We start from the raw sequence: 27,230 nt of genomic DNA on the forward strand, positions 1-27,230 counted from the left end.
CACCCAGTCTATCCTTTTCAGTTTGAATGTAGGCTAAACACATTCTCTTGGCTTGTTCACAAAAAAACAGGATGGCTATACTCTAATCAAAATGACATTTCACTTCTTGAAGGGTCAGCACAAACATGCACACATTTAAATAACCTTATTTCACACAGAAAAAAAAACTTAGATAGAAATATGTTTCAGACTTTGTGATATCCTTCCTCTGCCCTAAAAATGGTTTGTTATTCAATAGAAAGGTTTTCCTCCCCCTTGTTTACACTGTCGGAGGATGTGGTGTCTCCTTGTCGGTCAGGAAGTGGAGCCTTGTCTTTGACTTTGTGTTCGACTGAAACCGGAATTAATTCAACTAAGGTTTTCATCACAAGTCCACACATCCCTTTTCACCTCATGTGCAATGAATAACATTTACCAGTGGTTTAAAACACTTTTATAGTAGATAATCTGTTTATTTGTCAGGTCACAATAGTGTGGGATGTGGAACTGTGAGAAAACACAGGCAGATGAACTTCCCAGAAAGAGAAACCGGTTCCACCTGTTCCTTTCTAGAGTTGTTTTAGGAAGTTAAATTTATTAGCCATATTTTTTCGAGCTAGATTCAGTCTTATATAGTCTTGAAGTCCACTATATGGAGAAAAATCCTGGAATGTTTTCCTCAAAAACCTTAATTTCTTTGCGACTGAAGACAAAAAGACATGAACAATTTAGATGACATGGAGGTGAGTAAATTATCAGGACATTTTTGAAGAAATTATGGTGTCCATTATTATGACTTAACAGAAATAATAGAAAAACTGTTTTACACCTCCATCTTCTCACCTGAGGTCCCATATAATGGTTGCAATGAATAAGTCTTCTAGTAAAGAATGATATTCAGAAAGGAATGTTAGATGGCTCTTAAATTTCTCAAATAAAAATGTATCCTGCAGTGTCTACAAGAGAAAAAAAAATCCCACCTATAAAAGAAGTGGGTGCAAGTTGTCCTTCATTATAGAGGAATGCCTGAGTTTGCAGTTTGTCTACAAACCCCAAACCACATCAGCCGAGATAGGGTAAACACTAGTTATGTCTTGAAATAAAAAAAGAAAGAACATAGATAACCAACTTTCAAAATGAAAATGATATGCTTTAAAATGTCTCAGCAGTCTGAGAAATTAAAACGTCTCACAGAGAATTTTTTAAGTAGATGATAATGGCGTTTATGAGGTCTTGCTTGTTGTAACAGTAACAGTTTTGCCGCAAGTCTCAGTATGTAGCTGCATATTTCAAGATCCCTTACGCAACCTATAATAACGTTCTTATGAATAAGAAATTATTAATACAGAGATTTTGCTATATGACTGAGAAGCAGTATGTCTCTAATGTACCATTTTATCCTTGTAAGCATAAATAAACACTTCCTTGCAGTGTGTGTTTGTGTGTAACACTTCGTTGAATATTTGCGGCTAGTGTGGGTGTTTTGTGCTGTATCCTATGGTTACTGTGTGTGTATTACAGTATGAACAGTGTCTGTATCTGTGCCAAAAGAGTGGCATTATGCTTGTTGCACACACAGCTACAGTTGTTTGCTTTGAGGGGATTTATGGAAGTAGCAAGTAAACTTTAGAGGGGCAATAAAAAATACCCCTCTGAGTGTGTGTGTGTGTGTGTGTGTGTGTGTGTGTGTGTGTGTGTGTGTGTGTGTGTGTGTGTGTATGTGTGTTTGAGTAAGAGAGAGAGGGAAAACAAATGTTAACCATTACGATGTACAAAAAGGAAAAACTCATTGAAGTACATGCTACACAATAACTCAGAAGGAGAGAACATCAGAATTCTTGAGCCAAAAGCCCAAAAATATCTTTCATCACCCTCATATTTTTAAAAAACAAAGCTTTTCTTTTCACTGTAAAGTAGTGACTGAGATTAAATCGTTAGAAAAATGTGTCCTTTCAAAGATTATTCATTCTTCATGCGTTCAAAACATATTATTAAGATGATTTCTGATATGCTGATAATGTCTGTGACATTGTCAAAGGTGCACATAAGTGGTGCGCAGGTACGTAGGCCTATGCGCGAATATAATAAAAATGCGCTGTTCAGACTGCTTATTTGCATACCCACGAGGGTGACAGCTGTTACACAACATTTTAGATTTTTTTTTTTTTTTACATCGACTAACTGTAATACGGTATAGAGGGTTTGCACTTACGTCGCGATCTGGTCAGTTACCCAGATAAGCGGCCATTTTGGTGACACTAGGATGTAAACAGCATTAGGTTAATACTAAGTACAACCTGTTCTGCAAATTTATGTTGTCTAAACCACGGAAAACACGTGTGGAAGCTGCTAAATGTAGAGAACGACTTAGTAAGCAGGAAGGGACGCAATGTTTTACCAAACTAAAGTTAATAGGTGGTAAATATACGTACGAGCAGTATTAATTAGGATATTAGCCTAATATTTCACCTATCTCCCGGAAATGATAATCACAAACACTAATGCTGTCAAGATTCATGCCCTGGAAATCCTGGTTCAGTTTGGCCAGCCACAAACGCCTTTTGTTCCTCAGTTTTTTGCACTCTTTTCCTTGATTTGTTATAACTTTTGGCAGTATAGTATAGATAGCTGCAAATATGACTTGACCCCAAAAAAATTCTAACAAAAGGTTTCTCAGTGGTTTACAGTAGTATCAGATGTACTTAAAAACATACTAAAAGTTTACCAAAGTTTGACTCCAAGAAAGGCCCCATTTTCAAAATGGCAGCCGTCAGGTCCTTAAAATGACCATTACTCCTTTGTATTCCTCCTAGACCAGGAATACTGGTGCCTGATACATGTTTTGGCCATGTAATATTTTAATTTGCATATTTGCATAATAGATACAGGTGCATCTCAATAAATTAAAATGTTGTGGAAAAGTTCATATATTTCAGTAATTCAACTCAAATTGTGAAACTTGTGTATTAAATAAATGCAATGCACACAGACTGAAGTAGTCTTTGGTTCTTTTAATTGTGATGATTTGGCTCACATTTAACAAAAACCCACCAATTCACTACCTCCACAAATTAGAATATGGTGACATGCCAATCAGCTAATCAACTCAAAACACCAGCAAAGGTTTCCTGAGTCTTCAAAGTGGTCTCTCAGTTTGGTTCACTAAGCTACACAATCATGGGGAAGACTGCTGATCTGACAGTAGTCCAGAAGACAATCATTGACACCCTTCACAGGGAGGGTAAGCCACAAACATTCATTGCCAAAGAAGCTGGTTGTTCACAGAGTGCTGTATCCAAGCATGTTAACAGAAAGTTGAGTGGAAGAAAAAAGTGTGGAAGAAAAAATGCACAACCAACTGAGAGAACTGCAGCCTTAAGAGGCTTGTCAACAAAATCGATTCAAGAATTTAGGTGAACTTAACAAGGCATGGGGTGCAATGTCATCTGCTGGTGTTGGTCCACTGTGTTTTTTTGAAAACCAAGTCACTGTTCCTGTTTACCAAGAAATTTTAGAGCACTTCATGCTTCTTCCTTCTGCTGACCAGCTTTTTAAAGATGCTGATTTCATTTTTCAGCAGGATTTGGCACTTGCCACACTGTCAGAAGCACCAAAAGTTGGTTAAATGACCATGGTGTTGGTGTGCTTGACTGGCCAGCAAACCCACCAGACTTGAACCCCATTGAGAATCTATGGGGTATTGTCAAGAGGAAAATGAGACACAAGAGACCGTATTGGTCTTATGAAGTACTCTAATTTGTTGCGGTAGTGAATTGGTGGGGTTTAGTTAAATGTGAGCCAAATTATCACAATTAAAAGAACCAGAGACTTAAACTACTTGTCTGTGTGCAATGAATTTATTTAATACACAAGTTTCACAATTTAAGTTGATTTACTGAAATAAATGAACTTTTCCACGACACTCTAATTTATTGAGATGCACCTGTAACTGATTACAAGTACAAATATATATTAAAGCAATTTGAAATGAGTGACCATTTTAGAGGGTTCACACACAGGCCTCTGTTTGGGCTAATTCAGAGTTGTTTATGATCAAAGTTATACAACTCCAATTTAAGGAATTTTTGGGTGCAATAACTTTTAAATTGAATTTCAAGTCTGTGTCCAAAAACACATACTGAGTAGAAGGTACATGACATAGGCCAACTCGTTTCCATCTCTGGTTCACCCCAAACAAAGATAAAACCTTACAGTAATCTCACAAAATCATGTATTCCATAGTGCAATTTAGACAAGTCCAATGGATTTATAGACCCAGAAAACATGGGGTTAGATACCAAGATTACTTACCTAGGTCAAATAATGAAGGAATTAGGATATTTTAAGGGTTTTCTGCCCTTTTTCTGCCACTTTTCTAGTGGTCAAACTTTGGTAAACTTTTAGTATGTTATTAAGGACACCTAATACTACAAAAACAGCTAAGAAACCTTTTGTTAGAATTATTTTAGGGTTATGTGTTTTTTTTTCCATATATGTAGCCGCCTAAGTACTCCAAGGCCCAGTTTCACAGACAGGACTTAGACTAAGCCAGGATTAGGCCACAGATCAATTAAGACATTTAAGTAATTTTTTATAAACATGCTTAGAAAAAACATTACTGGTGTGCATCTTAAAACAAAAAAGGCATTGATATATTTTTAAGATCAGTCAGTGCAAGTTTATTTCAGTTGAAACAGCTCAGACTTACATTTTAGTCTAGGACTAGGCTTAAGTCATGTCTGTGAAACCAGGGGCAAATGTTTTTCCTGATCTGACCGATTAGTACAGCCCAAAACATTACAATAATTGACCATTTTCAGCAGCAATAATCAGCAAAATATGCAAGTTTTGTTCGGTTCAGTGGCATTACTCATGTTTATTGCCGCCAAGGCCCGCTTCACTCAGCCGCGCGTCAAAATAAAAGCTTGCTGATAAGGTTTTAATGTTGAATATATATATATTAGCATTGTATTTGTAAGTGTACTATGAAATAACTGTTTATTTAATATTTACCAGAAAAAAAACGTATGTGCACTCCTTGACGCTTTAACATGATGCCTAACAAATGCTGTAAATATTTCAATCATACACAAACTGGCTCTTCCTGACTGTGTCTGTATGAGTATATAAATGTGAGGGACATATGTGCTAAATGATCTGTTGCATGCATACCAAAGGGATGCCAGGTTTGCTTCTTTCTTGTTTCAACACAAATTTTCACACAGACACACAAAATCATATACAGTTTTAATTAGTGCATCTCAATAAATTTAACATACAAAACAGTATAAACATTATAAATTACCTATGGCAAAGTGTAAAATTCACATCTCTGTCTGCTGTCGCACCTCCTTTAAGGTTTTAATGACCTTTCATTTAAATCTAGTCATCCTCTGATGAGCATGTATAGGAGGTCATTTCTTCCTCCCAAACTTCCTTTTTCTGCTTGTAGAACAGTAACTTCTCATTTTTTTCCCCATCTCTTTTTTCTAATTCAGTTAGAATGAAGCTTTAAAATATTAATTTGCCTGGTTGATAGGTCAACTGGTTCACTGTTGACAATCACAGAATCAGTCATTTAAAAAACTCAAGGTAAATAAGGAGTAGCAACTATGGACAAGTCTATGTTCTGAAACAAATAGTATGCCAAATGTAGCACATCCTTAAAAGACAAACACTGCTGATGACTACCACGAGTCATGAAAACAAAGCGACAGTGGTGCTTTGTAAAAGCCCTTTTTGTCCCAGCAAGTCCAAGTCTGGGTGTAAATCAACGAGTCCGAGCAATATACAGCAAGTCACCAAAAAAGACTACTTTGAATGTAGGATGTGCTCAAATTCCAACAGAATTCTTATTAGCTCTTATTTTTCACCGACATAAAATGATGGTGGCACTGCTGAGCCACAGTGTGTATGAAGATGAAAGAGTGAATAGCTCTTTTGTCTGAAAAGTTGCATCATTCATGCTGAGTTCATGCTGTGCACAAAAATCCCTGGGGTTCGTATGTGTTGACTTTTGCAAATGCATAACACGAGCAGAGCAAATATCCATAAATGTCCCTCTCGTAATGTAAATTTTTTTTTCCTGTGATTGTATGGCAGAGTATGCCAGCTGCTCTCCATTGTGACAGGATGAGGAGGAAAAGCTCTGGAATGTACACAGCTTGAGCCTTTGAACTCAGGTTCCTCTAGGCTCCCTATGTCTTCCCCTCTTCTTTTGTGCTTTGGGGTCAATGGTTTAAAGAGAGGTGGAGGTCAGTGTGTTATGGCTCTCTCATCTGCCATCCTCCTCTACTCTCAACACCTCCCACACACAGTGCAGTGATTACCCACACCACCCTCACCTCCTTGAACTCCTAAATGTCCAGGTTTGCCTACAACAGACAAAGTTGTCATTAGAATTCCAGACATTCCAAGTCACAATCATAAAGACTGCAGCTGAAAGCACAGTGTGGCTTACTTCCATCTGGCATATCTGACAACTGCACGATAAAGGGATCGTTCACCCAAAAAATTTTATTCTTTCATTAATTACTCACCCTCATGTCGTTACAAATCCGTAAGACCTTCCTACATCTTTGGAACACAAATTAAGATATTTTTGATGAAATCTTAGAGCTTTCTGAGCCTGCATAGACAGCTATGTAACTACCATGTTCAAGGCCCAGAAAGGTAGTAAAGACATCGATAAAATAGTCCTGCGTTGCTGTCTATGCAGGGTCAGAAAGCTCTTGGATTTCATTGAAAATATCTTAATTTGTTTTCCGAAGATGAACGTAGGTCTTACAGGATTGGAATGACATGAAAGTGAGTAATTAATGACAGAATTTTCATTTTTGAGTGAACTATCCTTATAGGAAAGATATTATGGACAGTCTTAAATCAAATAACAAACTTTACAAGACAATCAGCAAATACAAGACAAATGTAATGTTCTATTCTTTGAGAGATGTAATGCCTCACCTCAGAGAGGGGTTTCCCGCTTGTAAAGTGCTGCACTGGTTGGCCCTTCAAACTGCAGCTTAATTGCCTGTTTGAGATTCAACTGGGGGTCAGTAGTTGTCATGTTAAACGCAGACTCATCATGTAAGGCACTATGTGGGGAAATAGCTGAAAGGTCAATGGTTGGAGACATGGATGTCTTTTGAATTCCCCCCCAGTCCTCTTTTTGTGCATGGGATTGGAAGTGAAAATGTGGGTACCCCGAAGGGGGGCTTTCCCTCATTTTTGTTTGTCGAATTGGACCGTCTTGGTTTGGCATCACCCCTAAGGAAGCCATAACATTGTTCCATTTTAGATCTACTCCTCCAGCTTGTTTGAGGTTCCTCTCCATCACATCCTCTATGATGTAATGAGTTTTAGATTTTAAGAGGTAGTTGCCATCCCCCGATGATCCAAGCCCGTTTAAGGGTTTGTCTGAGTCCAGCAGTTCATTGAATGTACACTGTTCATTTGTGGGACTGCTCTTGGGAACAGCCTTTTGATTGTGCCTAGAAGGTCTACCCTGAAGACTGGCGGCATTGGAGCCAGGTAGAGGCAAGGTGGATGGCCGACTGCGGCAACGAGGAAGCGAATGTTGTTGTATCTGCTGGATGAAATTTAGGCTGTCAGCAGGCACGGTCTGCACTGTGGCCAGGGAGTGGCAGGTGGAGGAGGAAGTCTGTGAGGCAGGCATGGAGTGGAAACGCTCTGCAGTGGAAGCTGGGGAACAGGAGGCAGAAACTGAGGTTGAAGATGGAGAAGATGTGCCTGGGATTCCATCAACACCCACGTCTCCTGAACTAATGGATGCTTGAATGCTTGTCTTGACTATGGCTGAAAGGTAAGAATGGTTAGGAGCACCACTAGGTGTAAACGGTATGAGACCTGAGAAGGGCCTTGCGCCATAGCTTTCCAGAAGTCGTACTACTGTGAAATGACCTTGTTTTCCTGCAACCTTGATTGGGCTGCGACCATAACGGTCCACGTGGTCTGGTTCTGCACCTTTCTCTAAAAGCATGGCCACGATTTCAGCATGCCCCTCCTGAGCACCAATGCTAAGTGCTGTGGCACCCTGCTGTTTGCAAGCCAGATCTACATTGAGACCTTTAGCCCTAAGGAGCAGCCTGCCAGCAGCTGCATGACCTCTCCATGCCACAGAGTGCAAAGGAGGCCGTCCATCAAGATCTCTAGCATTTGGGTCAGCACCGTATTTCAGCAACAGTTCAATACCTTCCAGATCTCCTCGCCAAGCTGCTACATGGAGCGCGGTTCGCCCTTCGGCATCTTTTGACTCTAGAGGGACACCACCTTTTTCTATGAGTAGGGTGGCCATGTCTAAACGTCCCTCCAGGACCAGCAAATAAAGAAGAGGTCTTCCTTCAGCATCACGGACATCAGTGTCAGCCCCTCTACGCATTAGCAACTCCACAATCTCCCGATCTCCTTGCAGAGCAGCCGCACTAAGTGCAGAGTGTCCGTCATATGCACGGTGATCGATGGGTGACTTTCGATCCAGAAGTAGCCTGACTGTACTGCAGTGTCCTTCTTGTGCTGCTAGAATAAGAGGACTCCGACCCTCTACATCAAGCTCGCCCACACGTGCCATGCTACCTCGCTCTGTCAATATTGCACACACACTTTTGTGACCTTCACAAGCTGCAGCATGCAATGGAGTCCAGCCCAGGTCATCTTTGTGATTCTCATCCAAACCCCTGTCCAGCAGTGCTCTTACTACTTCAACACTACCCTTTGCTGCAGCCAAGCAGAGAGCAGTGCGGCCTTCTCCATCAATGCCATCCACTGCCGCTCCCCAAAAGAGCAAACGGTTAACTGTGCCAGCATGCCCCATCGCTGCACCAGCAAGTAGAGGAGTGATAGCAGAGGGATGGAATCCAGAACTTTCATCTACATCAGCTCCAGCTTCCAGGAGGAGCTCAACTACTTCCTCATGCCCTTCGTAAGAGGCTAGTAGTAAAGGCGTCATGCCATCTCTGTCCTTATGTTCTGGATCAGCACCTCGCTCCAACAGAAGGCTTACGACCTCTCCATGCCCTCGTCCTCCAGCTGCTGATGGCACACACAATGCAGCAACAGACAGAGCAGTACGTCCATCCCCATCTGCAAGATTCAAATCAGCCCCAGCATTCAAAAGGATCTCTACTGCCTCTTTGTGACCCATGTAGGCTGCAGCTATTAGCGGAGTACGTCCCTCACGGTCTGAGCGATCTACTTCAGCACCATGATCAAGGAGGGTCAACAGAATTTCCTCATGTCCACCCCATGCTGCTGCTCGCAAGGCTGTCCGGCCGTCTGAATCACAGCCATCAATCTCTGCCCCTGCTTCCAGAAGTAGACGCACAGCTTCCTTGTGGCCACCCCATGCAGCAGAGCGAAGAGCAGTCCATCCCTCACTGTCCACGTGCTCCAGCAGGGCTTGTGCTGCAGGACTCTTGCTCCCTTGCTCCTGCACCCAGTCTAGCAACACCTGCAGTACAGCAACGTGGCCTTGCCTGGCAGCAAGCGTCAGTGCAGTCTGCCCCTGGTTATCGTTCAGTAAAGGGTCTGCTCCACGGCATAACAGCAAAGCTGCTACATCTACAAGTCCAGCATGGGCTGCAGCTGCTAGTAAAGTCCGTCCGTCTGATGGATCTGTACGGTTCACACTGATTCCACTGTCAAGAAGTGCTCTAACAGAGTCTTCTCTCTGTAATGCTCGCCGAACTATCCTGCCACCTCCTCCGACACAGTGGACTCCGACAGTGGAGCTATTGTCTGGAGAACAGCTTGCAGGGTAAATTCCACTTTTCATTAAGAGTTGAAGGACATCTTGCTGAACTAATACAGGTGTATGACTAGAAGAACAGTCTTTTCTGGCACCATTAAGAGCTGGAACTCCAGTCCACAGTAACCACAGTGCCAGGAGGGCTGGTTCCCCTTCATGGAGTCCACTGTTGAGGAGGTGGTGGGCCAACTGGCAAGTCTCCTTTGTACTCAAATTACTGGCTTGGAAAGAGAGGGACATGGCCAAAGAAAGGTGACCATCCTTCACACAACACAGAAATTTCTGTGTGCAGTATTTAACATCAGTTAACCATTCTGCAAAGCTGCTATGAAAGAGGAGTTTACTGCCCTCAGGGCCATCCACAAACAGAGATGCCAGAGCCCCCATCTGTGCTTGGAAGTCTCCAATCCCAAGGTAGAAGTCACGGCTTCTGGCAATAGTGTAGAGCTGCTCAGCTGTTAGTGGTTGCGGGGATGCCAAAAGGATATTCAGCAAAGGCCTAATATGGACAAACAGCCTTCGAGGAAATAGTCGCTGACAGAGCCAAAGGTAGAGGCCATTCAGTGTGCCAGGAATGTCCCGAATTTCTCGAAGTCCTACTAGACCATGTGCAACACCATCTAGTACTCGCTCAAGAAACAAGAAACAGCCACCGCTTTTGATGTGCAAAAGATTAAGCATTTCAGCCGTCTCTGGTGTAAGTTGTCTTCTCAAAGGCCCGTCCTGGTCAAGCCTCCGCAGGATATATTGCTGTACATCTCGTACAGTTGCAGGCTTTCTTAAGTCATCCAGACACAACCTCCTAAAACCTGCAGTGTAGAGAGGCAGGAGATAGAATCAGAGCAGTGTACACAACAAAATGTGAGACAAAATAAGACACAACAATGGTTATAGCATCATGAAGAGTTTTTTTTAGGGCTGCACAATTACGACTGAAATTGCCTTATGCAATAAAAAGATGGGATTTAATTAAATACAGTCAGTAGCATGTTCTGTATATACTACAGGATGCAAGTCTCATTATAGTGTTTTCAGTGTCTCTGAGCGGTTCACAATAAGTATTCAAATACTTCATTTTTTAAATTTGTGTAATTCAATAAATTAACAACAGCAATGGCAACATTTGTCAGAATAATTTCAACATGTTTTTTAACAAACAGTGCAGTCCTACAACAGTTGTTTATTTCCAGTCTTTTCATCTCGTGGGCAGAGGTAAAACATGATGGTCCTCGAGGCTTTCCAAGCCTGAGTTAAGGACCTTGCATTCATATGTGTTTATAAAGTCAGAAATATACACACAAGTAGCGTACAATAGATTGCAGTCTCTTAAAGCTATACTTCAGATGTCATCCACAAGAGCTAATGAGTGCGTGGGACCCTCATCTCATAAGACCAGGTAATTTCATCTAGTAAAAAACAAAGCACTACAAAGCCATAATATATTGTTATAAGAACAAAAAGCTAAGAAAAAAAGGGTAATAAGCTGTATGTTTGGGAATACCAAATATTTGTTGTGGAGAACATTATTCATTTGTTACTTAATGGGCTTTCAAACACAGAACATAAAGTCCCTGTACGCAGTCTTAACTAAGATGAACAATGCACAACACTTACAAGAAACCAATAAAGTGAACCATCTCACATTTCACTGTGCTTATATTGTACCTGAGAACATCTTGCAAATGGCTTTGTTTTGGCGGCGTGCAGAACAGACCAGCAAGATCCAGGGGGGCAGGAGCTGTATGTGTTTGAGCAGGAGCTCTGCAATAGAGGAACTCTGAGTGGCCGCAGATCCTGATATTGAGACTTCTCCAACTCCATTACCTCCACAATACCCCGAGTCCAATGAATCAACCGCAATAAACACACTGTGAGCTGGTGGTGTCAAGGACAAGAGGGGCTCTAATACTGCCCTAAAGAAAAATGAAAAGGAGAAGGAGTTAAAAATAATTACACATAAGTACAGGCATAGCTTAGAGACCACTGCTAGTATCATTTCTTCTTTAACCACACAGACATATGACTTTTAAATGGAGTCAACCATTTAATAGAAGAATGGAATGGATGGAGAAGCATGGAGGGACATATTTCTCTCAACAACAGTGAGCAAATGTGGAATTCAATCATTTTAAGAATTGGAAATAGGAAGGACATGTCATCACATATGAATGAAAGTCAATTTTATAACTAAAACAGAGCTTATCTGGAAAGGAAATGAATGCAGAAATGCGGTATTGTTTTGTATAGAATGTAAATATGTAAGGGATTTATTTGGAATAAAATACAACAGCCTCTAATAAACTTTTCAATCTTTCTTTCTTTTGGCCACTTCTTCTGACTCGAGGTGTGGTTGCGCAGGCTTCGTGACTCAGTGTAATGGAAGCTCAGTGATTTCCTGTTGCAGGGCATACCAGTAGACAGTGAGAAGGTGCTGCTTCCTTATCAGACTCACATTCACATATCTGCGTTGCTCTTATCACGGCACCACTTCACTCGTGTATGATTGCCCTTTTATTCAAACACTTAAATGTGATATGATTTATGATAATATGCTTTCATCTATCCCAGCTTGATATGCAGGTCACTAAACAACTCGTAGGCTGATTACTGAAAACACTGAGGTGGTCTGTTAGTTTGAGCATCATGATACAGTCAAAAGGATCCTGATACATAAATCAATAGCAAGAGTTTGGAACAGGACTATCTGTTTGTATGTAAATGTAGTAAATTGTGGCAAATGAGCTCAGGACATTCTTAATATTTTCCAATCGATGAAAAATATATTATTTTCACAATCAATGACTAGAAGTCTTGTTTTAAAATAATTATATACAGTTGAAGTCAAAAGTTTACATACCTCTTCCAGAATCTGCAAAATGTTAATTATTTTACCAAAATAAAATGGACTGACCTGAATAAGATATTTCACATAAAAGACGTTTCTTAATACTGTGTTGTTACCTGAATGATCCACAGCTGTTTGTTTCTTTAGTCATAGTTGTTCATGAGCCCCTTGTTTGTCCTGAACAGTTAAACAGGTCCCACAAATTCTATTTTTTTATTTTTTTAGCATTTTTGTGTATTTGAACCCTTTCCAACAATGACTGTAAATTTTTGAGATCCATCTTTTTACATTGAAGACAACTGAAGGACTTAAATGCAACAGAAGGTTTAAATGCTCACTGGCATTAAGAGCCAAAGGGTAAAAACTTTTTGAATTAAAATATAAGAGTAAATTTAACTTATTTTGTCTTCTGGGAAACATGTAGGTATCTTCTGTAGCTTCTAAAGGGCAGTACTAAATAAAAAAATGATATTTTTTAAATAAAAAAATAAAAAATAAACACATCTTCATTCTGTTCAAAAGTTTTCACCCCCTGGCTCTTAATGCACGTTTTTTTCTTCTGAAGCATCAGTGAAAGTTTGAACCTTCAGTAATAGTTGCATATGAGTCCCACAGTTGTCCTCAGTGTGAAAAAACAAAGAATTTGTGGGACCTGAAGGATTTTTCTAAAGAATAGCTGGCAGTTTAACTGTTTAGGACAAACAAGAGCTCATCAACAACTATCATAAACAAAAACACACACAGCTGTGGATCATTCAGGTAACAACACAGTATTAAGAATCAAGCGTATGTAAACTTTTGAACGGGTCATTTTTATCAATTATATGTAAATGTCTTTTACAGTTTGCAGATTCTGCAAGGTGAATGTAAACTTTTGACTTCAACTGTATATACCCCTGTTTTTCTAATTTTCACAGATTGTTTTCTTAGCTGCTTAATTTGGCACATGGATGTTTTTGAACCCTTTACTGATTTTATTTAATTGCATAGAGAAAATTAATTTAAAAAATATTTACCAAATGGAAATGTTGCTTTCTATTTAGAGTCAACACAGCTTATATTCTGATGACAATGAATATTATCACTTGTTTCTTTTAATAGTACAGCATTTTAAAACCTTATTTTGTCTGTTTTAGTTAAACGGTTTAGTATTGAACTTCCTGTCTCCCGCTATAAAATATATTATCATAAGCATGCCGTGTTTATCGGTTCCTTATCACTAACACGTGGGCTCACATAATTTGTTGAGCTAATGCCCTTTTAACATGTTCACAGATCACAGCTTGAGCCGAACAACCTAATAAATGTACTTCCTGACTCATTCTGTCCACAAAGACAAGCTTAGGGCTTGTCTTGACCCCAGGAATGGTCATGTTAGTTAAAGTTGTCAAACTGAAAAGGGTTAAGAAATCAAACCTGAGAGAAGAGTTACATGACACTTTTTATATTTCAGTAGTGGACAAAATGAGAGGTTTGAGGGTTTTGGCCATGGTCAGGCAGCTGAAGGTTACAGGATTTACAACCAACCACTGATTCAGCTGGAATCATTTGCAAGTCCTCACTGCCAAAATCAGATGAAATCCGAACTTAAAACTGAGACTAGGTTACAGTTGCTATAAGTACACTTCCATTTCACTTGGCTAAACATTTAGTGATTCAGCCTACTTAGAATATAGGACTTTTGTCTGTTTACTACAACTATATCTCTATCTATAGAGCTAGAAACTGATGATCAAGTCATAATTATTTCCTGATGACAGATGTTTATTTACTGATAAAATAAACTGCCCTCATTATTGGTTGACCTTAAAATAAACAGTGTTAATGATAGCTTATTTACATCAGACAGCACGTTGAATACAGCAGGGACTGACGCTTACATTTCTCTCCCAAACTAACCCTTCTTACATTCTCTCGCCGCGACCAGAGAAAACATTACAACAGTTTGTCAGCATGTGTAAAGCAAATGTGGAATGTGGGCCTGTACGTCAGATCTTCAAGAGAAAACTCAAAGAACTAGTGTAAGAGCAAACACTGAAAGAAGATAGATAGAATAGAGAAAGTTGTCAGTGTGGCGACCTCACCGGGGGACACAAACTCCACAAACTAGTGGCACGATTCTCGGTCTTTATCCCCCTTTTTTTTCCCCTGAAGGTTGTAAATAGCATCATCTGTCTGCACTGAACGCTGGGCTATTGTGATAACTGTGAATAGGCGTCATTATTGCGATGAGAGGAATAAATAAATAAATATATGTGGCAGCAAAGCAGAACAATAGTCCCTTTTCCTGCTTTTGACAAAGTCTTTCTGAGGGGTATCAGACGAAAATACGAGGTAGGAGGAGAATATAAGGGGTGGGAGGGTTTAGTAGGAAACAATGAAAGAAACCTTGTTTAAGCAAGATGCCGCTGAGTGCATTTACATTCACAAGACAAAAACATCAGCTTACTATGAATAACCAGATAGTGTAAGAAAACATGCTTACGTGATTTTAAAATAAGTTTTTTGTTTTTGTTTGGACGTTTACTACCACACACAAAAACACACTTGTTTTTTTTAAAAAGACCAAGTGAAAATCGTGCGGATTTTATTAAACACAAGCATCTTTTGCAATGCAGATTTATCTGTTATAAAAAAGTCATGAATTGATTATTTAAATTTAAAATTTAACGTTATCTAAACGCTAAAATGTTCTGGAGCCTGACACTCTGTTAGACAAGAAAAGCAACAAAATGTCAAAAAAGTCATTTAAAGGCCCCACTGAAGTGTCATTTTCCTTGCACAAACAATGTGAAATACAGAGGGAGTGTGTAAGGTACACCAAAGGCCTAGCTGTGAAACATCTGGGATTTCTCACAGGAGTAATGCTTGGAGAGCAAACATGAAATGCTTGGAGAACTAAAGGCTGACAGAAATGAGTTCAAAGGGATCTTGAACAGTGAGTGATTTGTTACAGAGCAAAAGCAAGAGAAAAATGTGAGAAATTCTGAGAAAGGAAAAAGTGGTTTTTAGAAGTACTGAAATAGTGTATTTGTAAGGCATAAAAACTATATTAAAATGTTACAATTTTCAAGAAGAAATCGAGTATGTAAATAAGTTACAGTAAGTTACATATTCCTGTGATTTCAAAGCTGAATTTGATCACTTGATCCTTCAGAAATCATTCTAATATTCTGATTTGCTGCTCAAAAAACATTTATTGTTATTATGTTGAAAACAGCTAAGTAGCATTTTTTCAAGTTTGTTTGATGAATAGAAAGTTTAGAAGAAAAGCATTTGAAAATAGAAATCTGAAATAGCATCTGAAATAGAAATCTTTTGTAACACTAGTCTTTATCATCACTTTTGATCAATTTAAAGCATCCTTTCTAAATAAAAGTATTCATTTCTATAATTTCTTTTCCAAGCTTTTGAATGGTATATTGTACAATGTTACAAAAGCTTTTTATTTCAGATAAATGCTGATCTTTGGATCTTTCTATTCATTAAATAATCAGGAATTTTTTTTACTGTTTTAAACATTGCTAATAATAATAATAAAAATGTTTCTTGAACAGCAAATCAGCATATTAGAATGATTTCTGAAGGATCACTGAAGACTGGAGTAACGATGCTGAAAATTTAGCTTCGATCACAGGAATAAATTACATTTTAAATACATTCAAATAGAAAACAATTATTTTAACTAGTAAAAATATTTCAAAATGTTACTGTTTTTGCTGTACTTTGGATAAAATAAATGCAGACATGGTGAGCAGAAGAGACTTCTTTAAAAAACATTAAAAATCTTGACATTTTTTTTCTCATGATATTGGATTGATACATCAGGATTTTATAACAATATCTTTGTATTTACTCAAGAAGTCAAAAAAATAAATAACTTGTGTGTTCATTCACATAATTTGATGAATCAACCAACCTTTTAAAAGTGTCATCTGGTTCTCTTTGGCAGTGTACAGGCTCCAGGACAGCAGCAATAGCAGCACTGCTTATCACTTTGCCATAGTCTGGTCCCAGAAGTGGACTTTCCTTCAGCTGTTCAACCAGCCCCAGTACAAATCTCCACACTTCAACACTGCCTGCATCCTCTCGCTGGCAAAAGTGCCAAGCCAAACACCGTGATGCCAACCCCGCCGTCTTGCATGCTTCCGACTGGGGCCAAACCAGTTCTGTGAGGAGGGCCGTCTTACCCGTGCCCGAGCCCCCAATCACTAGGACCCCTGGAGAGACACGGGCCGTTCCCTCCACGCTCTTCATGCCGTCTCGTGCCTCTAGGCATCTTTGTAGCTTTTCGAGGGCCCATTCGCGGCAGTAGAACCGCTGGCCCCGTAACAAGCTGGGTAACATGCTTCTCATCTGGCCCTCAGGATGGACCATGAGGATGTACCTTCTTCCATAGTGCCTAGCAGAACAAGCGAAGCAGGTGGCTCTCGGGATCTCTTTAAACGGCTTATGCAGCAGTTAACACAAAAAGAGCAGTGGGGTTCAGTTGGGCTGTATGCAAATGTTTGCTACTGAAAGCTTTCCGGAATGGAGAATCAGAGAGAGTGTCCTCAGATGACTGTTGGCCGCAGGTGTGTTTGTATTTTGCAATCCCGTAGGTCCAAGTCATGCTGCTAGTCAGAAGCCCTGTAAGACAAAACAAACATGAACCTTGAGGAAAAGGGTGTAATTCAGTTGATGTTTCAATACTTTCTCCTAAACCAAAGTCATAATAATACCTTTCATGCAAAAAAATGCAGCTTAAATTGCTTGAGAGGTCTACAGTGTTTACACTATTCACAAGATTAATCTGTGAGTGGCTTACTTTATGAATGATTTCTTGGCATAGTCTACTGTAATGTAAATCTCACACGGATTGGTGGTGCTACGCTTAGCCATTATGCTCCAAAAACGTGGAAGCTTTTGCCGATTGAAAACAGTCATTATTTTCTCAATTCCGTTTTGGTGATGCTAGCAGCACAGAAATTACACACTTCATCTTTAAATGAAAGCTTGGTATTTAACTGAGCCATGACATGTGAGAAGGAAAGGTTGAGAGCGAAACAGAAATAGAAAGAGGGGTAGAACATATCTGTCAAACTCCCATGAGAACGCAAGCTCGGATATGCAAGTGAGTCAAGGTGCTGACCCAACCCTCAACGTAAACTGTCCTAAGCAATAAAGAAATAAAGTTAAAGAGAGATCGAGGAAGACAGTGAGTGATAGAGAACGACAACACAAAATCTTACCTTTGAAATGCGCCGTTTCATGTTTTCTCCATGGCAGTGTCTCAGTGCCTCAAATGTATTACTCTCTCTTCATGTCTTTCTGTTACTCCTTTCTTCTTCCTCACAGGTCTTATGGTTTTGCTGGACAGACTGAAATCTACTCCTCCTTTCGCATATTCTCCTCGGCTCCCAGCTGCTTACCGGTTTTTCTGGTCCTTTATCTCCTCCCCTCCTGCTCCTTAACATGTCAGGGCATGAGGTAAAATAGCTGACTGCAAGAAAGAGAGAGAGAGCAAGAACGAAAGAGAGAGAGAGAGAGAGAGAGAGAGAGAGAGAGAGAGAGAGAGAGAGAGAGAGAGAGAGAGAGAGAGAAAATAAGTATGGGAGGAGTTAGGGTTTGGGGTCAAAGTTTAAACACAGATGCATGATGTCATATAGTGTTTCTCTTTCTTGCATGCTTTCTTTCTTTGTCTGTACAATTCTCTTAAGAGAGCGAGAACTCGTGGACAGGATCCAGAATGTTGCTCTAAATATACCTCACATGTCTGCAATTTATTAGAAGCCATAAAACAAAACAGAAGTGCCTTCAGTGAACACCAACCTCATTACAACAAATACAGTGCTGACAGTGTCTTTTTTACATGATGTCTAAATCAACAGCTAACTAATCAACAACATATGGTTGGGGGTGGGGTGGTGTTGTGGTTAAAGATACAGGCTGTCTGCCTAGAGGTCGCAGGATCAAATTTTTACGGATGATCCATGAATCCTCTAACCATTGCGCCCTCGAGGGAAGCGCCCAACCCAAGATTGCTCCAGGGGGACTCTCCCTGTAATTACTGTACTGTGGGTTACTTTGGATAAATGAGTCAAATGAATAACAAGTAGATAAGTAATAAACGCGTTGTTAGCATGCACAAGTGACGCAGGGGTCTATCTAAAATAACAGGTCAAAAAAAATTAAGGTCAGAAAATTTCATAATACAATAATTGCCCTGAATATCACTAAACAAAATAACCCCAGCTGTGGATCATTCAGGAAACAATACAGTATTAAGAATCAAGTGAATGTAAACTTTTGAACGGGTCATTTTTATTCTCTTGTGGACTATATGTAAACGTCTTTTATGTGAAATATCTTATTGAGGTCAGTACTAAATAAAATAAAAATAACATGCATTTTGTATGATCCCTCTTATTTTGGTAAGCTGCAAAGTGCATGTAAACTTTTGACTTTAACTGTATATCTGCTGGCTTTCTAGACTTATATTTACTTATATTTATTCAAAGATCACATCACAGATTTACCACTTCATTTAAAGCATATCAAGATGCATTGCCAAGACAGCCAAACTAAATACTACTCATAAGGCTCATGGCATATCTATATACAACTACTTATCCCTCACCTGTCTATAATTACAGTTGTGACAAATGACACTCATATATTTTCTTCTGAGTTAGAATAAATGGATAGTTGACATGAAAACCCCAGGAGTGACAGCATTGTGTGTGGCTTACTACATGCAAACAGTATCAACTGCAATTTATAATTTTTGTTTACCATCAACTCATATAAATTAAGAGACTACACATAATATTTGTGCATGATTGAAAACTGAAAAGGTAATTAAAATGTAAAAAACTGAATAGTTGAACTGTGCTTGGCGGATAAGGGTATTTTCAGGTTGAGGCAAGTTAATACTTTTTATTGGGGCAAGTTGTCACATGTTTTAATGTTATATACAGTATATACTTTATTATCCTTTTTACATTCTTGCTGTCTCAGGAATTGTTTTGTGAGTCATATACAATACCAGTCAAGGGTTTTGTACTGTAGATCTATTTAAATATATTTTAATATGTAATTCGTTCCTGTGATCAAAGCAAAATTTTTCAGCATCATTACTCCAGTCTTCAGTGTCACATGATCCTTCAGAAATCTAAAAAATTCAAAAAAATTCTACTCAGCTGTTTTCAACATAATTATAAAAGTTTTTGAGCAGCAAATCAGATAAATATTAGAATGATTTCTGAAGGATTATGAGACTGAAGTAATGATGCTAAAAATTCAGCTTTGAAATCACAGGAATAAATTAGATTTTTAAAATATACTCAAATAGAAAGCAGTTTTTTAAACAGTAAAAATATTTCAAAATGTTACAGTTTTTGGTGTGATCAAATAACGCCGGCTTGGTAAGCAGAAGAAAAAAAAACCATCTAAAATCTTAATGTTTAAAAACTTTTAACTGGTAGTGCTTTGCCGTTTACGTTTTGTTGTTAGAGGCTGCTTGATGACAAGTTTCGATGTGACAGTTTTTCCCATACACAGTACTATAAGAAAAGAGAACTGCAACATACAGTACAGACCAAAAGTTTGGACACACCTTCTCATTCAAAGAGTTTTCTTTATTTTCATGACTATGAAAATTGTAGATTCACACTGAAGGCATCAAAACTATGAATTAACACATGTGGAATTATATACATAACAAACAAGTGTGAAACAATGTAAATAAATATGATGTATATATAGATATATCATATTTATATAATTCCACCTGTGTTAATTAATAGTTTTGATGCCTTCAGTGTGAATCTACAATTTTCATAGTCATGAAAATAAAGAAAACTTTGGTTCAAAGGTGTCCAAACTTTTGGTCTGTACTGTATTTCCTGACTGAGCAATAACAGCTGACGTTCAACTGGTAAACAAAAAGGCCATGTCTATGTTATTTCATGTCAAATAACCAAACACAGGTAAAGTTACAGTGGACTTGTATTAAATAGAACTTATAAGACCTAAAGAAAAATACCTGACCAGAATAACCAACTTTGCCCTTCTAATATGGAATAACATGGATTACATTTATTATGCTACAGACTATTAATCATTTAGCTAAAGCTTTCATTAAAGTGACAGATTCAGTCCCTCCTGAAGTAATCTAAGGTTATGCATCTTGAGTAAAAACACACCTAGTTGACCCCTACAGCTGAACCCATCAACCTTTCAGTCAACCGTTTTCATCCGTTAGGCTACACCAAGTGCAACTAAGTTCGGTGGGATAAATGATCCAGGAAGCCAACATAGAAACACCACGGTTGATCGCAATAAACAAATCTTACTTGTGCACTCGGTTTCCAGCGTTCCGAATGCCGTTTAATTGACCGGAACCGGAGACTCTGCGCAGGTTACAGGTGCCGCATCTTCATCATTCTGACGCCCACCACAGCACACTTGGACAGCAGGAACCCGAAGCCTTTCAATCCATCACGACACAACTGTACAATTTAAATAACCTGTTCTTTTCTCGTCAGCATGGCAACAGATCCACGCGAGTCTACAGTATTGCTCCACAGCACATCTGTGGTCGAATCCACGCACTCACTCGCGTTGGTTTTGTAGAGTGTTTGGTTACATCAAGCGTGATGTTATTCTGCGTCGTGTTCGTCGATAATTCTTGTAGGGTTGCACAAACGCAATTCACTCAGTGTCTGCAAAGAACAGCGTAGATCACGCTCTGCTCCCACCATGGAAGTCTGTGGCAGCTCTAAGTTTTCATGCATCTTGATTGGTTTATTCGGATCGTGATGCTAGTAGTCCGCGAGGGGGCGCGTTTGTTAAGTTAAATAAGATGGCAGTTTAATACAGTGATAATTCAAAATGACAAACCTATTTGTAGCATTTTTAATATAAATAAGCCAATATAAGTGAAAACAAATGTAGCCTATACATATAAAAATTGTTCAAGTAAGACCCAGTCGTTGGTGTGAGATTCATTCTCATAGATGTTTTATTAAGAGACTTTGCTTACCAAAGTAAGTTGCTGATGTGTTTCAGAAGCGTCATCAATGGGCCATATTGGCAGGACTAAATGTAAACAATGCCACTTAGCTGAATGAAACTAGCAATATTTTGCTGATTATTGCTGCTGAAAATGGTCAATCATAGTCTGTGCTAATCGGTCAGACCAGGAAAAACATTTGTACTATAGACTGACAAAAGTTATAACACATCAAGGAAAAGAGTGAAAAAAATTCAGTCTGAGGAACAAAATGCATTTGTGGTTGGCTAAACTGAACCAGAATTTCCAGGGCAAGAATCTTGACAACATTTGTGTTTGTTGTTATTTTTTCACTCAGGTAGGTGAAATATTAGGGTAATATCTTACTCAATACTGTGTGTACCACCTATTAACTTTAGTTTGTTAACATTTTGAACCATTTCCTGCTTACTAAGTCCTTCTCTATATGATTTAGAACCCCTTTTTTCCCCCCTGTTGTTTAGACAGTATCATCCGAGTATTGCCAATTCGTGACGTGTTCTCAATTGGCCATATCGGCGGCACTGAATGTAAGCAATTCCACTGAATCACATGAAACTTTCATATTTTGCTGCTGAAAATGGTCAATTATTGTCATGTTATTGGTTGTACTAATTGGTTAGACTGGGAAAAACATTTGGAGTATTATGGACTGCCAGACGTTTTAACAAATCAAGTAAAAGAGTTCAAAAAACTGTCTGAGGAACAAAAGGCTTTTGTGGTTGGCCAAACTGAACCAGGATTTCAAGAATCTTGATCATATTCGTGTTTGTTCTTATCATTTCTAGTCAGATATCTTTTAATACTGCTCGTATGTAAATTTACCACCTATTAACTATAGTTTCTCAAAATATTGTGCCCTTTCCTGCTTGCTAAGTCCTTCTCTAAATGATTTAGCAGCTTCCACACATTTTTCAGTGGTTTAGACAGCATAAATTAGCAGAACAACATATTCATTAGTACATTAACCGTGCAGTCCATGCTGTTGTTTCGCCAATATGGCCGCACATCTGGGTAACTGACCAAATCGTTTCATCCTAATAGCTATTAATTAAAGTGACATTTTTGCCTTTCTGTTGCCTGCTGAGAATGTTTAAGAACTGCTTGATGTTTTGACCTGTCTGGCATACAAGTATTCTTTACAATGGCCTTTTTTCCTGTTTCTGGGATGCACTGGAAATCCTCTGGTGTGATTTTTGCATTTGCAAGGCAGGACCAGGAATTCAGAGAATAATGCTTGGAATACATTCACAGCCAGCTTCCTGACTACAGTAACACACCTGCATCAATGCTTAAAGTTTTCTTCCTCTTTTATTTCACAGTTGGCAAGCTGTCAAAAATGTCTGTACAGTTTTCAGTCACTATAATGATCCTTTACTTTGATTATAATTATTATATTTTCAACATAGGCTACAGCAGATTCCCCTTTAATGCTGTAATTAACAAAAGCAAGGAAGCGATATAAACGCACGCAGACATAGATTGAAATTGATCTGAGATGTTAAAATGATTGCATCTGTGTCTGAGCAATGCATTCAGCTTTTTTCCCCCCTCTCACATGAATCAATGTTCCCTCCCACACAATCCTATATCTTTGCATTTGCATTTGTTGCCTGGAGCTCTGCTCAATATTACAAATAGAAGAGATATATTTTCTTAAGAGAATGGAGATGGTTCACCTCACAAAGGATCAAATCTGTGACCGCTCTGTGTAACACAAGGCTATGTAAACACTGAGCAGACAAAGTCCAGACATGCCAGATACGAGATTGTGCATTAACAGTTTCTGGATGCTGTGATTGAACGCTGAGGCAAGTACAAGGCTGCAGGGGATGATACTGTTACATAATTTAACCAACAGGGTTTTTGTTGTTATGGCCAGACACCACTGTAATACACTTTAGCCATGTCAGGAAAACACAGTTGAGGCCTCCTGATCGGCTTCAGTCTCTGTGCCCCAGGTGCTTTCAGTTTTCTGGAGAAGAGTCAACTGTGAATGATAAGGCAGATGGCACAGTGTCTGCATCTATGTTTTATATTCAGCTATATTACAGCTTCATTTTGTTTATATATACTATAAAAGAGCACTTATGATGTGCTCTTGCATATTCAAATACTTCCTAAATTCCAAAATGACTTCCTAGTTGTCAACTTACACATTATATGAAGATCAATGGAATGATCCTAATTTGTCCTAATAAGTGCAATGATGATTATTTGGGTTGGTTTTAATTGTGCATGTCTTTCTACTGCCTTTATTTGTGCTCTACTTTGTCTGTTCTTTTCACAACCTCAATTTGATTCGCTTTTTAAACCTTGACCCTGCATGTTACTTAACTGCTTGCAGTGGGCATTATGCATAATGCTCTTTGCTTACATTACTTGCCTTTTGCTATGTTTAAAAGCTTCACACTACACAAGATGAAATATTCTACTTTTAAAAATTAAGATTCCAAAAGGTATTTTTGCAGCAATGCAAAAGAAGAACCATTTTGGTTCTCCAAAGAACGTTTCTGTTTGCAAATCTTAAAAATAACACTTTTTCTATAAGGAGTCAAAAAACAAAAAAAAGAAGACTTTTCACTAAAAAAGATCCTTGTGGAATTCAGAGGTTTTTTGTGGATATTAAAGGTTCTTTAAGGAACCGTATATGCCAATAAGGAACTTATGACTTGAACTGTTCCCTGCTAAAAAATAAAAAAGTAGAAACCATCACAGAAATTCAAATTTTCACTACAAATACCATTACAAACAATCAACTATTAACCAATAAAACCATTAAAAAATGTGTTTTAGGAGATATTCCATTAGGAGGTATTGGTTTTAACAAGCCACCTACAGAAGTCGACCATTTACCAGTAGAAACTCACAGGATGCATTACGATTTTCATTACAACCAGTACAAGTCCCATTTTAACCAATAAAACCATTACAAATTCTGTGATGGTTTTTCTTTTTATATTGTTTTTTTTCCCCCCAGCAGAGTTTACACATCTAATAGTGCCTTGGCAGCATGCTACCTTATGTGTTACCTCTTTTTGGGGCATTCATTCTTTTTAATGTGTGTGATGTGCAGTGGGACAAGCAGCGACAAAGCACATTTGGTTAGGATGCTGAACCGGACGTTGTCCAGCAGGGGGAAGCAACAGTCTTTCAACTATTGTTTTGCCCAATCGCACTTTCCTTGGGTGCAATTTTGCTTATTTTCAACAGTGGTTTACACCTAGTTACTCATTATGTGGTGGGGAACTACAGTACCAGAACGATTTACAAAACTATACTTCAAATGTGCTGCTTCATGCGACGTGACCAAGAGAGAGAGAGAGAATAGTGTTAAACCAATGAGAGGCAGTTCTGTGTAATCGTATCATTTAAAAACACTCTAGATGGAAATCTTTGAACCATTTTCAAGTTTTTATTGATCTTGCTTTATCTTGGAACATCAATGCCACTATCAGTACTAATAAAAGTTAATAAATATTAGGCCTACACACTTGTCCTTTAAATAGAAACACTGAACTTTTTTTTACCTTTATATGGTATTACAACACTGCAAGGGGTTTCATTTCACATGAAATTTTTCAAATGTGCTGCAGAATTTATTGTAGGAAGTTCTGTGAAAGAGATGGCCTTTTCAATTCACTCATTTTTTATACATAACAGTCCCACAATAGAAACAGACTTGTATGAATGCCTTTACATTATAAATATCCTTCTTAATATCAATATATTTATCCATTTGTGACCTTGGACCACAAAACCAGAAATTAAACAAATATTTAATGATGCTAAAATGTACACTTACATTGTATTTTATAGTTAAATAATGCTTATCTAAGTTACTTTTGAGTATGTCAGATAACAGGTTAATGGTGCATACATATACACGGTTATAGTTTCAGTATACTTTCTGAAGCATGTAGCTACAGGTACATGTCATGTTCAAGGTCACACTTATAATTCGTTAGTGTCACAATTTAAGCAGGATGAGGAGTGGAAATGGAGAAGCAGGAACCAGAGTAAAATAAAACTGGTATTTAAAGAAAAACAAAACAAACATGAAGTTTGGAGCTGACAAAAACATGAAGTAACGTTAACGACGGACACTGGGGTGTGATCAGACAGAGACTAATATACACAGAAAACAAGGCGTGGTTACAAACGAGATAACAGGATGACGAGGGGGAAATACAAATATGGGCACGACTAAACCAATACAGACAAAACCAGAAGGGGGAGACAAGGACTAAACCATATGAATAGGAAATATGGGGGGAAATCACTAGGAAAAACAGTGAACAAAACTAAAACCCTGACATTACCCACCCCCCCCCCTCCCCGAAGGCGCGTCTAATTACATCCATAGGGGAAGGAGGGTGGGCGCCCTGGAGACCGCTAGGCAGGGATACTGGGGACACAGGATACAGGGGCGGTCTCCAGGGCGGATCAGGGAGCTCAGGAGGCCATGACGGGTCAGGGAGTTCAGGAGGCCATGGCCAGGTAAACAGTCCAGGAGGCCATGGCGGATCTGGGGGCTCTGGGAGCCATGGCCAGGTAAACAGTCCATGAGGCCATGGCGGATCAGGAGGCCATGGCAGAGCAAACAGTCCATGAGGCCATGGCGGATCAGGGGGTTCAGGAAGCTATGGCCGGATTAACAGTCCATGAGGCCATGGCGGATCAGGGGGTTCAGGAAGCTATGGCCGGATTAACAGTCCAGGAGGCCGTGGCGGATCTGGGGGCTCAGGAAGCCATGGCCGACCAATCAGTTCATGAGGCCAAGGCGTATCAGGAGGCCATGGCCGAGCAAACAGTCCATGAGGCCAAGGCGGATCAGGAAGCCATGGCCGGGTGAACAGTCCAGGAGGCCATGGCGGATCTTGGGGCTCAGGAAGCCATGGCCGGATTAACAGTCCAGGAGGCCATGGCTGATCAGGGGAGTAGCCCCCCCCCCCCCAGGGCATAGTCCGCCCAGGAGAGCACGGAAGGGCGTGCTGGAGGAGACGTCGGCTCTGGAGGGCGCGTTGGCTCTGGAGGGTGTGCAGGAGGGCATGCTAGAGGAGGCGTCGGCTCTGGAAGGCGTGCAGGAGGACACGCTAGAGGAGGCGTCGGCTCTGGACGGCGCTCTTGAGGAGCGGGCTCTGGACAGCGCTTGGGGCGAGCGGGTTCTGGAGGACTGGACGACCCCAGCGGAGACTCTGGAGGGCTGGGCATCTCCAGCGGAGACTCTGGAAGAGCAGGCTCTGGGCGAGCGGTCACTGGAGGGCGCTCAGGTGGCGCAGTCACTGGAGGGCTGGGCGGAACCAACGGAGACTCTGGGAGGCTGGGCGGAACCAGCGGAGACTCTGGGCATACAGCTGCAACCAGACTTGACTCAGGAGGAGCTGCTTGACTTGACTCAGGCAGTGCTGCTTGACTTGACTGTGCAGGAACAACAGCTGAGACTTGACTTGACAGAGCAGGAACAACAGCTGTGACTAGACTTGACTGTGCAGGAACTGCAGCTGTGACTTGACTTGACTGAGCCGGAACTGCAGCTGGTAGGGTGGCCGTGATGGTAGCAGACTCGGTGGCAGCCATCTTGGGTGCAGACTCTGACTTGGCCGCAG

The 27,230-nt window shown here is 39.8% G+C and overlaps 1 protein-coding gene across 1 annotated transcript; it reads right to left on the bottom strand.

The window, feature by feature from the left end:
* Window positions 1-5,212: 5,212 nt before the first annotated feature.
* ankrd50l (ankyrin repeat domain 50-like) lies at window positions 5,213-21,320 on the bottom strand. Its single transcript, XM_073845655.1, has 6 exons — window positions 20,924-21,320; window positions 17,819-18,069; window positions 16,507-17,216; window positions 11,408-11,655; window positions 6,943-10,551; window positions 5,213-6,353 (listed from the first exon to the last, which is right to left on the bottom strand). Exons 3-5 carry the CDS (start codon window positions 16,962-16,964, stop codon window positions 6,944-6,946), a joined length of 4,314 nt encoding a protein of 1,437 aa, XP_073701756.1. The 5' UTR covers window positions 16,965-17,216; window positions 17,819-18,069; window positions 20,924-21,320; the 3' UTR covers window positions 5,213-6,353; window position 6,943.
* Window positions 21,321-27,230: the final 5,910 nt, after the last annotated feature.

This window comes from Garra rufa, chromosome 8 (assembly GCF_049309525.1).
Source record: "Garra rufa chromosome 8, GarRuf1.0, whole genome shotgun sequence".
NCBI classification, from domain to species: Eukaryota; Metazoa; Chordata; class Actinopteri; order Cypriniformes; family Cyprinidae; genus Garra; species Garra rufa.

Excerpts from the sequence above, each read along its gene's own strand:
- ankrd50l (XM_073845655.1), bottom strand. The coding sequence starts at position 16,964 with ATGGTCCATCCTGAGGGCCAGATGAGAAGCATGTTACCCAGCTTGTTA. Across the intron at positions 11,656-16,506 it reads CCAGATGACACTTTTAAAAG|GGCAGTATTAGAGCCCCTCT; the intron begins GTTGGTTGATTC and ends ATTTTTCTTTAG. Across the intron at positions 10,552-11,407 it reads CATTTGCAAGATGTTCTCAG|GTTTTAGGAGGTTGTGTCTG; the intron begins GTACAATATAAG and ends TCTACACTGCAG.